At 38.4% G+C, this 12,790-nt stretch overlaps 2 protein-coding genes and 1 long non-coding RNA gene across 4 annotated transcripts; all 3 read right to left on the minus strand.

Annotated features, from left to right (window-relative positions):
- On the minus strand, positions 1–1,323 carry LOC131313964 (uncharacterized). The gene has a single exon (XM_058342462.1). The coding sequence runs from the start codon at positions 1,321–1,323 to the stop codon at positions 1–3; it is 1,323 nt and encodes a 440-aa protein (XP_058198445.1).
- A 4,300-nt stretch (positions 1,324–5,623) lies between these two features.
- On the minus strand, positions 5,624–9,501 carry LOC131313681 (oligopeptide transporter 1-like). 2 transcript variants are annotated; one of them, XM_058342122.1, is made up of 7 exons: positions 9,202–9,495; positions 8,327–8,766; positions 7,851–7,948; positions 7,182–7,754; positions 6,829–7,087; positions 6,544–6,726; positions 5,624–6,423 (listed from the first exon to the last, which is right to left on the minus strand). In XM_058342122.1, exons 1-7 carry the CDS (start codon positions 9,251–9,253, stop codon positions 5,794–5,796), a joined length of 2,235 nt encoding a protein of 744 aa, XP_058198105.1. In that variant the 5' UTR covers positions 9,254–9,495; the 3' UTR covers positions 5,624–5,793. The 2 variants fall into 2 exon arrangements, with proteins under 2 accessions (XP_058198105.1, XP_058198106.1); XM_058342123.1 differs by lacking the exon at positions 6,544–6,726 and having other exon boundaries at positions 9,202–9,501.
- Positions 9,502–10,306: 805 nt separating this feature from the next.
- Positions 10,307–12,161, minus strand: LOC131313682 (uncharacterized). The gene is made up of 3 exons (XR_009196270.1): positions 11,221–12,161; positions 10,843–10,890; positions 10,307–10,653 (listed from the first exon to the last, which is right to left on the minus strand). It is a non-coding gene; the product is annotated as an uncharacterized LOC131313682 (long non-coding RNA).
- Positions 12,162–12,790: the final 629 nt, after the last annotated feature.

Raw genomic sequence — 12,790 nt, forward strand, 5'->3', positions numbered from 1 at the left:
CTACATCTCTCCATGTCGTTGCCAAAGATGCTCAACTAAGTCATTGCGGAGAGTGTGATGAGCATCCTTGTTTCTAATTCCGACATGACGAGATAGAAATGATTCAAAATTATCATCACGTTCCCGCGAAATTGCCACTGGTTGGTTCCTCTCTGATGTATAAGTAAAATCAGTACAACTCTCTCCCTCATCCTCGATGATCATATTGTGCAAAATAATGCACGTCTTCATGATTTTCCCAAGCATTTTTCGACCCCAAAATCGTGCCGGTCCTTTTATGATTGCAAATCGTGCTTGTAGAACCCCAAATGCCCGCTCCACATCCTTTCTTGTTGACTCTTGCATCATTGAAAAGTGCTGTTTTTTGGCTCCTTGAGGAGATGAAATAGTTTGAACCAATGTTGCCCATGGAGGATATATGCCGTCCGCTAGGTAGTATCCCATATTATAGGCATGTCCATTGATAGAGTAATTAGCGGGAGGAGCTCGCCCTTGGACAAGTTCATCAAAAAGAGGAGAACGATCTAAGACATTGAGATCATTGTGGGATCCTGGCATTCCAAAAAAGGCATGCCAAATCCACAAGTCATAAGAAGCAACGACTTCAAGAATCATTGTAGGTTTTTTAACATGACCGCAATAGGCACCTTTCCATGCCGTCGGACAATTCTTCCACTCCCAATGCATGCAGTCCAAACTTCCTAACATTCCGGGAAATCCGCGAGCCTCCCCAACAGCAAGCAATTTACTAACGTCATCTGCCGTTGGAGATCTTAAATACACATCGCCAAATTTTTCGATAATCGATTGACAAAAATGGTTGAAGCATTCAATTGTAGTGCTTTCTCCTAAACGTAAGTACTCATCAGTTGCATCGGCCGGCATTCCATAGGCGAGCATTCTCATTGAGGATGTCATTTTTTGAAGGGAGGATAGTCCACGTACCTGGCATGCATCTAGCTTTTGAACAAAGTAGGGATTATGTTCTTCAATAGCATTCAGAATCCTCACAAATAGATCACGTCTCATCCGAAAGCGTCTACGAAATACCGATGGCGAGAAAACTGGATATTCGGAAAAATAATCCGCAACTAGTCGATCGTGACCCGCTACTCTTTCGCGTCGGTAGTATTTCCGTCCCGGAACAGAGCCTCCCCATTGCTTGCATTTTCTTGTATTTTCTCGCACCATTTCTAGCATTAAGCCATTATTTGCCTCATAGAGACCTACAAGTGTGGCTATGGCTATTTCTTCATCACTATCATCAGAAGAGGAGGATGATGATGATGAAGAAGAAAGTGCGGAATATTTAGAAGGCTCCATTGTTTAGTTGATGTGAGAAATGAACCAATCTCTCCAACATATATCGGGTAAGAATTTGTCCAGGATAAGAACATATTGAGAGGGAGATTTGTTTGCAAAAGGGGAAAAATGGGAGGGAAATAAATTAGGAGATGTAGTTGGAAAAAAATGGAGGGAAACAAAAATGGAGGGAAATACTATTGAAAGCATAAAAAACAATATATTTGGGTAATGAATCATTTTGCCATTGGAGTGAGCCTAACCCAAAATGGGTTTTGACCCAAATTTTGACCCAAATTTGGATAAAAATTTGGGTCAAGGTTGGAGATGCTCTTAGCCCATCTAATTGTAATTTTTGACTTTCGAGGGAGAGGTTTGGGGTTTGAGTCTATTGAGAGATGTCAAACCCAATAGATCGATGTGGCTCTTAGCCCATCTAATTGTATTTCTTGACTTCCGAGAGAAAGATTTGGGGTTCGAGTCTATCAAGAGATGTCAAACCCTCCCACTCCCACTCCCACTCCCACTCCCACTCCTGTTGTTAACCCACTAATTCTAAATGAAAAATACCGAGAGTGGGAGCTAAATGTGCAGAATCGTACGTAGTGGCAAAAGAGAAAATGTTAAAACTAGCCGTTGGGAATGAAATTTGCGGGTACGTAAGACGTACTTAGGTGTGAACTTTGGGGAGATTAGTGCACGAGAGTAGTGTTGTGTGAGGTGGACAGGACATACATGTGGAGGACATGCATGCACCAATTAACATGATTTCCTTCCTATGCTGCTTTAGAGATCATGCATGCATGTACAATTAATAGAAGAATAAAAACAAAAGTGTGGGGGCTTCGGTCATGGCCTCGGCAATCTAACCGGATCACCATTAACCGAGGCTTCATATCGGCACGGGCCGGTGTATCCTTCTACTTACTCGCTTGGTATCAAGTCTCTTGTTGACACTTCGGTTAATTACCGAAGTGTGCATTCCGTTAAGGTCTCTGGAAAGAGTGTAGCACAGCAAGAGGGGGACCAAGAGCGACACATGGCGGAAAGAATCATCTAGGCCAGGTCTGGCCATGTGCTTCGTAACCGTCTTATCCGGTGCGTCATCTATGATGTCACCCGAGGCGGTTACCTGAGCGTGACCTCCACGCGCTAGCTTGGAGGCCAAGTAAACTTAGGTCTATAAATACAAAGGGATACTCATCTTTGAGAGGTATGCCACATTACCCTAACCCTAGACCTAAACCTCTCTTCCTACATCTAACTTGATCGTCGGAGGGTCACTGGGTTATTCTAGCCCTAATGACTTGTTGCAGGTTCAGAGGCGGGTGAACAGAGTAACGGAAGAGGAATACCAGCTCAGGTTAAGGTCCCTCCTGTAAATCGAACCCCTGCAAAAAGAGCTAGCTAGAATGGAGTAAAACAAAAGAGATTGAGGAGGGGAAGAAAAAAAGAAAAGAAAAGAGTTTATCCCTGTATCATAGATTCTGTCGTCACTCGTAATTTCTTTTTATAATAATTATTTTGAACCTAAAGCAATGATTTGGTACTTACGCATAGGTACGTATATATAATAATCTTAAAGAAGGAATGGAGACTCGATCTTCTTCAGGTGCATGTGAAATTAATACTACTACGTTTACATGGCATAATCAAGCTAGCTAGCTAGCTAGAAAGTAAGTGAGGATGCTAATAATTAATCAAGCGTCCATGCCATTAAAAAGGCTAGCTAGCTAGCTAGCTAGAGTGAGGCTATGCAGAGGAGGCGCTGGCCTCAACACCAACATGCACTTGTTAGAGCAAGTGCACCAATAAATAGGTAAATTGGCTATTCATAACATAGTTTTTGTACTTTACCTATTTGCTTTTTGTATTACTTCTACAACAATACTCTGTACTTGCTCTCTATTTTATTATAATAGTATTTTATCATCTTAAATGAGGAGAGAGAGAAAGAGAGAGAGAGAGAGAAAGGACAAACCGATAAAGGTGGTGTTGACATTAAAATAATAATAGTTTATCCTTTTGCTATGCTACAGTTGATATATAGCTATAAGTACCGAGTTTTTTCAATGCATGTATAATACCTAAGCAAATAGCGAGACTGGTGTAGTTAGCTTTTTATGATTTTGCTCTTTATTTTAGCTTAAAGAACCTAAGTACAAAGTCTGGTGTACTTGCTCTTAGTAATTCTTTCCATATATGCTTTTTGGCTATGCAGTACTGAAGTTTCCATTACAGCAACAATCACAAAAAGTATTTTGGCTACTTTGATCATCTTCATCCTCTATTTGCACCCCGAAAAGAAAATAATAAACAAGGACTAATGGAATGTGGAAGAGAAATTTCAAAAAAAGAAAAAAAAAATGTGGAAGAGATTTGTGGTGACAAATTGGCCCGGTGGCACTCGGTACACAATGATAAGGTCCAATTGACACTACTTTTTTCTACAATTAATTGCAACTATTGCTATTTCTACAAGATTTATTATTATTATTATTATTATTATTATTTTAAGACTTTTCCCTAGGAAATCTCTTATTCAAAGAGGCAAGATGCTTGCAGCTTTTATGGAGGGGGCGTGACAAGAATCTGTGGAACGGATTGGAGGTAGTAATATTTTCTACCAAAAATAGAGAGTTAGTATATATGTATTCCAATAAATCTCCGCCATGCTCCCAATTACTGAAGAATTCAATATTGCTAGAAAACAACTCTTACATTTAATACCCGAAAAGGAGTTCTCTGTTTTATATGAGTCTAAAACCCAACTCACCAACGTGATGCGGAGTGCGTACGTCTTTCAACGTTTCTTGAGCTTTGGACCGTTTGCAGCCCAAACGTCACATGTAAGTAGAGCTGCTGCCCATCGTCCACGAGACGTACGTTCTGAAAAGCCTAGGGTTGATTGGAAACGGGCCACCGATAAATAGATTCAATACACATCGATCGTTTTTTTCTTTTTCTTTTTGACATCGTTTAGCCTTTCGAAAAGGAAAGTTTCTTGTGTTAGGAAATATTTCGTATGCTTATATCTTCACATAGGTAACTCCGTCTTTGTTGTCGTTTGTTTTGGCAACCTTCTATTAATTTCTAGAATTTGATAGGTCAACATCATATTTTGCATTTTTGGTAATTTATTTGATTTAGGCTTTATTAGTTTCCTAGTTTTTGTTTTGGGCTTCTCCAATATTATAAGTACTGTTGTAAGCTAGCCCTGAGCAAGTTGGTGTTCAATTATCATTGAATTATAATAGAGTCTAGAGAGAGTTTTTCTATACCTATTTTGTTTGGGATTGTTCTTCCACGTTCATCTTTTCTTTTTTATACGTTTTCCTGCATCTTAACTCCTACGTTTTTTTTATTCCTTAGCAAATCAAATTAGTCTTCCGAGTATGAAACCTTGTGTTTTTATCTAATTACCAGAAAACTATATATCTACCTTCTAGCCAAATTTTGTTTTTTTTTTAAAAGTGCAAAATCTCAGGTTGGGGTTCGTTAGCTCTAAGCTGTTGAGGCATATATGAGACGAAGATGAAACTTTTGTTCTCAGCAGCCAAAGTTGCCCAAGTTGTTGTTTTGGTCACACTAGTCATTTTTGTAATAGCAAATTCGGTTGAAACCAAAGGTGGCCGTGGTGGAGGTTCGGGGGGTGGTGGTGGTGGACGAGGAGGAGGCAGAGGACGCGAACGGAAGCCTCCAGGAACTTGGAGTAGGGGTGGTGCAGGAGCTGTAATTATATATGGAGGGAATAATCATCATCATGGAAGTTCAATCGCCCCATCGACATCAGTGTGTTCTCGCTTCGGAGTTGATCATGGTCTACTTTTCATGATCAATCTTATAACTTACTTTCTGATGTTTATGTAAATCGATCCCCCTTTTGTCTGCTCTGATTCTCGAATTTATATGCTCTATCTTGAACTAATTGTTCCTGTTGACTTCGTATGTACCGTGCGAAACCATTATGTATGATCTATACATTAACAACATATATAAAGTGCATGCTGGTAATACTGAGATATAGCTGGATGCATGCATATGCATTTATGTACATTTGTGTACATGTAGTGGTGATCGGATAGTTCCCCCCTTCGCTACTTTATATAAAGTGCGATCGAGTTTGAGAGAGCGACATAGAGAAACAAAAATAATTGGTTGAATAGTATTGAAATCCCAAGCTCGATCGATCCTAGAGATTATAATGGTTTGGAGATCATAAAGGGAGTGACAAAAGGATCATTATACATGTTGCGCGCGCATGTGGGAAAAGAGTAATAATCTCTTTCGAGATCAAGATCGACAAACTAACCCGGGGACAGAGTTAATAATATATTGATGCATTTATTTTTGTCATGTCATTTGAAGCACCACAAATGCTCATTGTCTTTAATTAGGTGGCATTTCTACATTCTGTAGTACAAGAATTTATGTACCTGTAGGGCATACAGAATGAAACCAAGGAAAGCGGAGAGAAAACATCAATCTCGATCAATGGAAAACTGGACACTTTGGATTAGCAACCTTTATACCAGGGGCAGTGGGGCAACTTGCAAGAGGGCAATGATCATCTAAATCCAACCCCCACCAGCTTATCCCATTGATATTGTGACTTTGCAATGTGAAATAGCACAAAATAGCCATGAACGCGACCCCAGCATCGAGTCCAGCAGATAGAATGTAGTTGTGCCTTGCCCACCATGCCTTGAACCTCCTATACACCACGAAGTTGAAAAAAATGCCCACAGACAACCAGCACATGTAGTTCACCGCCCTAGCAGGGAAGAAACCCCCGGCTCCTCCTATCAAAATAGGCATGTTTATGAGCTTTATCCATTTTTTGTCAGGAAATACGCGAGATAGTACCCAAACTGGGATAGGTGCCAAAATTCCAATGAGAAAGAAGTAGTTCATCTTAGGGTATAATCCAAGACGTCCAAACATGCGAAGCGGACCAACCACACCCCAGATGATTGACGCATTGTAGAAAACATCGTCTCCTGGACATGTCCATGGGCTTCCCTGAGGCAATTTAGTTGGGTCGCAGATGTTTTCTACAGTGGTGATCAGCCACCATGCCGTTCCAAAGTACACTGACGATGCAATTACAGTTCCCACTAACTTCATAAAAGCCAACAAATAAATATAATTATTAGTAGAGCTTAAAGTCGTTATTTTCCCATAATCTATACTTATATCAAACAAAATGTGATTTACTAGCATTTGGTTATGGTTATTTACCTGGACAACAAACATGGACTTTGGAGGTATTTTCATGTAATGACCCAGCTTGAAATCAGATAGAAACATTATTGCTTGTGTCATGCTTATGAAACCATAGGTTTTGAAGGTAACATTGGCAAGAGGTCTCCCAGGGTACATGAAACCGATGATAAGCTCCGTGATTACATTAAGTCCTGGTGACTGTCTTGCACAGAGATTTGAAAAATGTGAATAACATGCAACATAGCAAAGGAAGTACCTGATTATGACAAGGACATATATATGACTCTAGTACTCTAGTACCTGATTTGTGGTGGCTGTAATGACACCAATAGGCAATGTGAAAACCAGGGCCAAGGACATTGCCAGTAAAACTCCCCAGTAAGGAAGCTGTAATTGTCTTCCAAACCCTTCACAAGCAAACATGGCTAGTGCAACTACCAACACCAGGATTGAGTAAAACCACCACTGAGGTACTTGATCATAGTTTTTCTTCATCAGCCTTGTGTGGACATCCCCGTACTTATGTTGGAATGATGCCTTTGTTTGTTCCCAGATAGACCTGCATGCCAATGAAAATGACAGATCTCTATGATTATATGAAACCTACTTTATGCTGAGTTTACGACATTTATAGGGGAAGCAAGAATAGATACCTCCCATGGAAGAGAGCGACATGAGATAACGTAGCAGCCAATGTTGCAAAGCTTAGACCATAAGCAAATACAAAGAAGATACTCAGATGAATCTTGCTATAATCATCATATCCCTGGCGATTGAAATCAAATGTTGTCTCATTCAAAACAAGGGAAACATTGTAGGGCCTTCCGGTGGCATCATAAACGTGTGAAGAGAAAAGTGGAAATCGCCTTGCTTCAAACAAGTTGTTCCAATAGGCAATAGGGATGACTATGTACACAATCAATACGTAGCCAACCAGTATGTTAATAATTGCGAATCCAGGAGTGGCAAGAGGGCTTCCTAGGAAACCTGCTACCGTTGACCAATCAAGTGCGAATGAGCCAATACCGAGGCCCTTTAGACCAGAACCAACTTGTTGAGCTGTTACCGAGTTCTTCCATATCAAACAAACGACAGAGATAGCAGTTATGGATGGGAACAGATAGTTTGGAACCACGTAGTATGAGAAGCTAGATACAAGGACTACAATGAAGAACTGGAGTCGCGTCAAACCTCCTTTTGGCCTTCTCTCAACATCATGCAATGCTCTGCAGTATCAAAAACAAGAAATTAAACAAATAAAACAACAAAGTGTTGGCGTGTAACTAATAAAACACCCAAACAGAGATTGAGAGAATGAGCACCTGAAGAGGGAGACCTGAACCAGATTAGCAGGCCACCACATGTGTGGAGAATCAACTAGAAACTTTCTGAAAATACCAGCCCATCCATATCCAAGCATCTATACATGCAAGAAGTTAAAACACCCCAAGGCATCTTTTTTGAATGAGATAATTGTCTACTTGGTAATGTTCATGATGATTTTGAAGCACAGCTGATTCTCCCTCCATATTTTTTTTGTTGGTTTTCCACTTTACACAAACTAATGGCAATTTCATTCGCTGAGGAAAGAAAAACTATATGTTTTTATTCTTGTGTTTTTTTGTTCTCTTTGATTTCTACTTGCTTGGGGTTTTGGAGTTTTTGCTCCTCGTGCCTTTCCTAATATTCAAGTTATTTTCTCTTTCTTGTAACTTTTTTCCTGCATAGTTTTAACTTATAAGAATGGAAGTATAATATATTCAACGAACAGAATAGCAAAAAAGGAACAGGGATACACCTGGGTAGTTTGTGTTAACAACATGGCTGCAAAAGGATGAAGTTCCCTGTGGTAGAAGGCCTTCACTATAGTAATAATACCCACTGCATAAACTGAATTCGAACCAGAATTCGCGAAAATGGTGATAAGGACATGCTCTTTCAAGTTGAAAGGCCCTGGGTTCAAAGAGAAGGACCATTTTGTCTTTGGGATTCGTATACTCCTGGTTGGTAGATATGCTGCCATCAGCTTCCCAATCGGAAGTACTACAATTTGGGCTGAAACAGACGATATGTATAGCGCGTTTTGGCGGTAGCCAAAGAATTGGTTCAAGAATGCCAGAAGGGCGCATGAAATAGTCCCCAAAAACCATGTCCGGAATGTCAAGCAAGGCAGTGTCGGATCATCTGTTATTGGCACTGTGAGGCGAACTTGCTCAATTGGAGAATCATTTACCTCATCTGTGGAGGAATTCTCTTAGTAAACTGACGGAATCTCATATACTCAAAAGTTTGCTCTTAAATTTTAGATTTCCACTTGCACATATGTAAATTTAGCTAAGTTAGTCTAGCAACCATATTAGTCACGAAATCATGCTATTGAAAAGAAAAGTAAATGTAATCCATAGTGGTCACAAAGCTGATGGAATCTCATAAACACAAAACTTTCTCTCAAATTAAGCAAGTTTAGCAACATATTCTGTTATTAAACATAGAGTTAAATCTAATCAAACGGCAAAATAAGAAACGTAAATCTAATTCAAATTCAGAATTAGTGAAGAGATTAACTTTACAGAACATGGTTTTGTTCAAAATCTTCATATGACAAAATTGCACACTTCCATTATGAGAAATAGCATAAAAGACAGGAAAAGTTAAGCTCATCAGATTGTTCACCAGTGTCCAGAGTCTCTGGCTTAAGTTCCTTGGGACTAGCTGAGAAATCCATGCTTTCAACAAGTGTATATGACCAACACAATCAGGATTAGGGGTGGTGTTATAATTTATGAGCTGGTATTGGCAATGGCAATAGATTTAATTGTGTTGGGCTCTACTGGCTCCCTTCTGTACTCTTCCTCTTTCTTATCTCTGTCCACATTTCCTATTTTTAGATTTCCACCCTTGGCAGTTTCAGCTGTCTCAGGAATAGTCCTGAAGCATACTGTAGGAATTAAGGTGGTTAATCAATTTTTAAAGGAAAAGGTTGGCAGGAATCAGTATCATTATTTACCCCGAAAAAGTAATGAATATACTATGGTGAAATTATATCTACTTCTTTTTTTAATGCAAAAGATTTCAGGTCAGCTTGCGTACACCTCAGACTAATCTTTGCATCATCTCCCATAACTATTCACATGCTTACGCGTGGGGTAAGGTGGCACCAATAATTATTGACAAGAAGAATCGAACGTAAAATCTTAGAAGGACCAAACCCTCAAGTCTCAAGTCAAAACCACCAACATAAATTTTAGGAGTGACCAAATCCCAAAATCTCATGCGAAGATCACTAGGCCAACTTTGGGTTAGATTTTACCTTCTTTGACAGATGCTGCTCGACTGAATAATGTTTATATAACTTCCTCGATTATTGTGAATAACTATTTTAATATGCTTCTCTGTTCGGGTGTATATATATTAATTGTTACTCATATGCTTTGTATTAAGGCTCTGTTTGTTTCGATTCGATGTAAAATGTTTTACAACTAGCGCATGCCAGTGTCTGAAGGCACGGCTCAAAGAATGCAGCATTATAATTGGTTTTGAGTGTCTTTAGCAAGTTGTGGACAGCTACCCGTGCTTACACAGACCCACATAACTTGGTCCTAACACAAACCGATTCCTAATTAGTGGGGACCACATCGAGTAATCTAGAATTCAACAATTCCATCGAGAGTTAGCCACACTTGAAACAAAATAAATTACAAACGTCCAAATGTAATGTGATTGCATGTCCAATAAATCATATAAAATAGTAATTACAAAATCAGACTTAGTACCAGCGAGCGATTCATCTCCGTCCTCTAACCTATTAAACACAGTTAACCATAATACATTTCAAACCCCAATTTATCATGACTTACATCCGAATCTTCCTTCATATTCTCACTCATTCTAACCCACATCATCCCATTCAAACCCCTATTCACTACTTACCATAATCAAATCCCCTATTCTCATCTCCTTCTAGCAATAGTAGGAGGAACTCATGTCTCGCAATATTTTTGCACAGAAACTAGAATCCATTGCATGTGATTCTGATGCGCCCGCCCACCTCAATCACCATATTTTTCCGTAACTCTCCCATGCATTTTTTACCATCTACAACACCAACCCCTGCTTCATATAAACCTGATAAAAAGCAAATTAACAAAACTACAAAATGCCGAAAGCCATGTAAGAAAACAATTCCATCCTAACGTACAGTCTAATTACTTATACGGTTCCAAAATCCTCAGCAAGACATGGGCACAAAACAAAATAAAATTTTGAATTCAACAAACTATGACTTCAAAAAGAGTCGTCTCGATATATACTTACATTAAGAGGTGTTTCTCTGGCAAATCCTCCAAAGCTAGATCGTCAAATCTGTTTATTCCACCAAAGCCATAATCAACAAAACAACCCTCCTGAATATCAAAAAAAAAAAAAAACCAGCCTTCCAAATGCAGAACGCTAATTAATTCATGGCCTTACATATGCATCCATTATATAGGGCATTGCTATGACCAAAATATAACATTTTTGTGGGCGATGAAGAGAAACTATATCAATAAAATGCAGTGCACTATAATAGTGATTACATAACATAAACATGAAAATCATCGCTCCACATTATATAGATTGCCTTCCCTAGTCCAAATTTATGGGTACAAAGAATGTAAGAAATATCTGGCAAGATAAATGGAAAAACGTTACCTCATGTTTTCAAGTTTTCTCCCTCCGCAAGCGTGCATCGGCAAATCCTTTTCTTCATTGGCCCTTACTCTCTTCTTGATTAATAAACATTAACACTTTGTTTGGTTCTCCTCTCAGAAATAATTTTTCCAAAATTTTTGACTGTTTCGTTATTCGTGTTTTTTCGTCTTTAGTGATTTTTTGTCAAATTTTTTACTTTTTGGATGTACATAGCGTACCTCTATTCAAAAAGTAAAAGAGTTCGTTAAAATGTTTAAAAAAATTACTAAAGACGGAAAAATACGCAAACCTATAGAACTTTTTTATCTCAAAAATAAATCTCAAAACTGTAAACCAAATACAGTGTAAGTGAATCAAAACCTAACATGTTAATCATGAATAGTACAAACAAAAAAAATGCCCCTGAACGCAATCACTTGCTCTTGTTCCCAGTTTAACCATTAAAATAAAGATAACTATAAAAGAAGAAACTCGGAAACACCCATAGTTTTGTGTTAGAATAAAAAATATTAAACTGTTAGAGGCAAAAAGAGAGAGAGAGAGAGAGCGATATAAAGTGAAAAAAGAGCGAGGAAGATTGTTACCGTGGAAAGTCGGTTTTGGTTGCAGTCTTTGGTCAATCGTTTCAACTCTTAAATCTATTAACTTGAAATTGATAGGAGAGACAAACGTGACCTTGCCAAAGTTACCAAAAAATGCAAAGGGCAAAAGATAAAAGAGAGACAGGAAGAGGAACTCACCGGCACGGAATCACAATGATTTGGTTTGGGAGAGATGGAGGGTTCAAAAGATGAAGATTTGGCAGCGTGAACCATGATGAAAATACAAACGTTTTATACCAATTTTGTTCGAAGCCAAAGGAAACTTTGCTTTTCACATATATAGAAGCGTTTATGGTAGAAACCTTTCTTTTTTGGTTAATTAATAACAAATTATCTTCTAATCAAGCCATATCATCACTTATATCGTGCAAATTACCAGCCATATCATCTACGGAGTAAGTTCTAATTACCAACCATATATATCGTGCAAATTACCAGCCATTAATTTTTATTCCTATCTTCTAAATTCTAATTAATCCACCCATATCATCCCTTATATTGTGCAAATTACCTTTCCTTTTTGTTTGACCATTCAAATTACCACCTTTCTGGTTAATTAATTTTAACAACTATCTTCTAATCCCGTACCATATAGACATAGATTCTTTCCAATTACATTTCTAGCCCTACTACCCTTAAATCTTAGCCATTGAAAAAATATTTACCATCCTTTCCATATTTTCGGCTAGCTAGATAGAAGGAAGACCGAAAATTTAGAATGTGACATTACTACTGCATATATCATTGTACCATCCTTTCCATATTTTCGGCTAGCTAGATTGAAGGTAGGAATATTTGTATCATCCTTTTCAAATATATCGTTAGCCCTTCTACCTGTAGATCTCAGCTGTTGAAAAAATATGTATCGATCCTATGGTCCAAAATATAGGACAAAATATAGGGGATTTGAAAACCACCCATATTATATAGATGTGAAATTTGAAAATCTTAATTGGGATCTAAATTAA

Source organism: Rhododendron vialii, chromosome 13a (assembly GCF_030253575.1).
Source record: "Rhododendron vialii isolate Sample 1 chromosome 13a, ASM3025357v1".
NCBI lineage: Eukaryota > Viridiplantae > Streptophyta > Magnoliopsida > Ericales > Ericaceae > Rhododendron > Rhododendron vialii.

What these genes read in the sequence shown, in the direction of transcription:
- LOC131313681 (XM_058342122.1), bottom strand. Translation starts at nt 9,253, where the DNA reads ATGGATTTCTCAGCTAGTCCCAAGGAACTTAAGCCAGAGACTCTGGAC. An exon ending in GTTCAGGTCTCCCTCTTCAG is followed by an intron (nt 7,755 to 7,850) that starts GTGCTCATTCTC and finishes TTGATACTGCAG; the next exon opens with AGCATTGCATGATGTTGAGA. An exon ending in TTACAGCCACCACAAATCAG is followed by an intron (nt 6,727 to 6,828) that starts GTACTAGAGTAC and finishes TGTGCAAGACAG; the next exon opens with TCACCAGGACTTAATGTAAT.
- LOC131313964 (XM_058342462.1), bottom strand. Translation starts at nt 1,323, where the DNA reads ATGGAGCCTTCTAAATATTCCGCACTTTCTTCTTCATCATCATCATCC.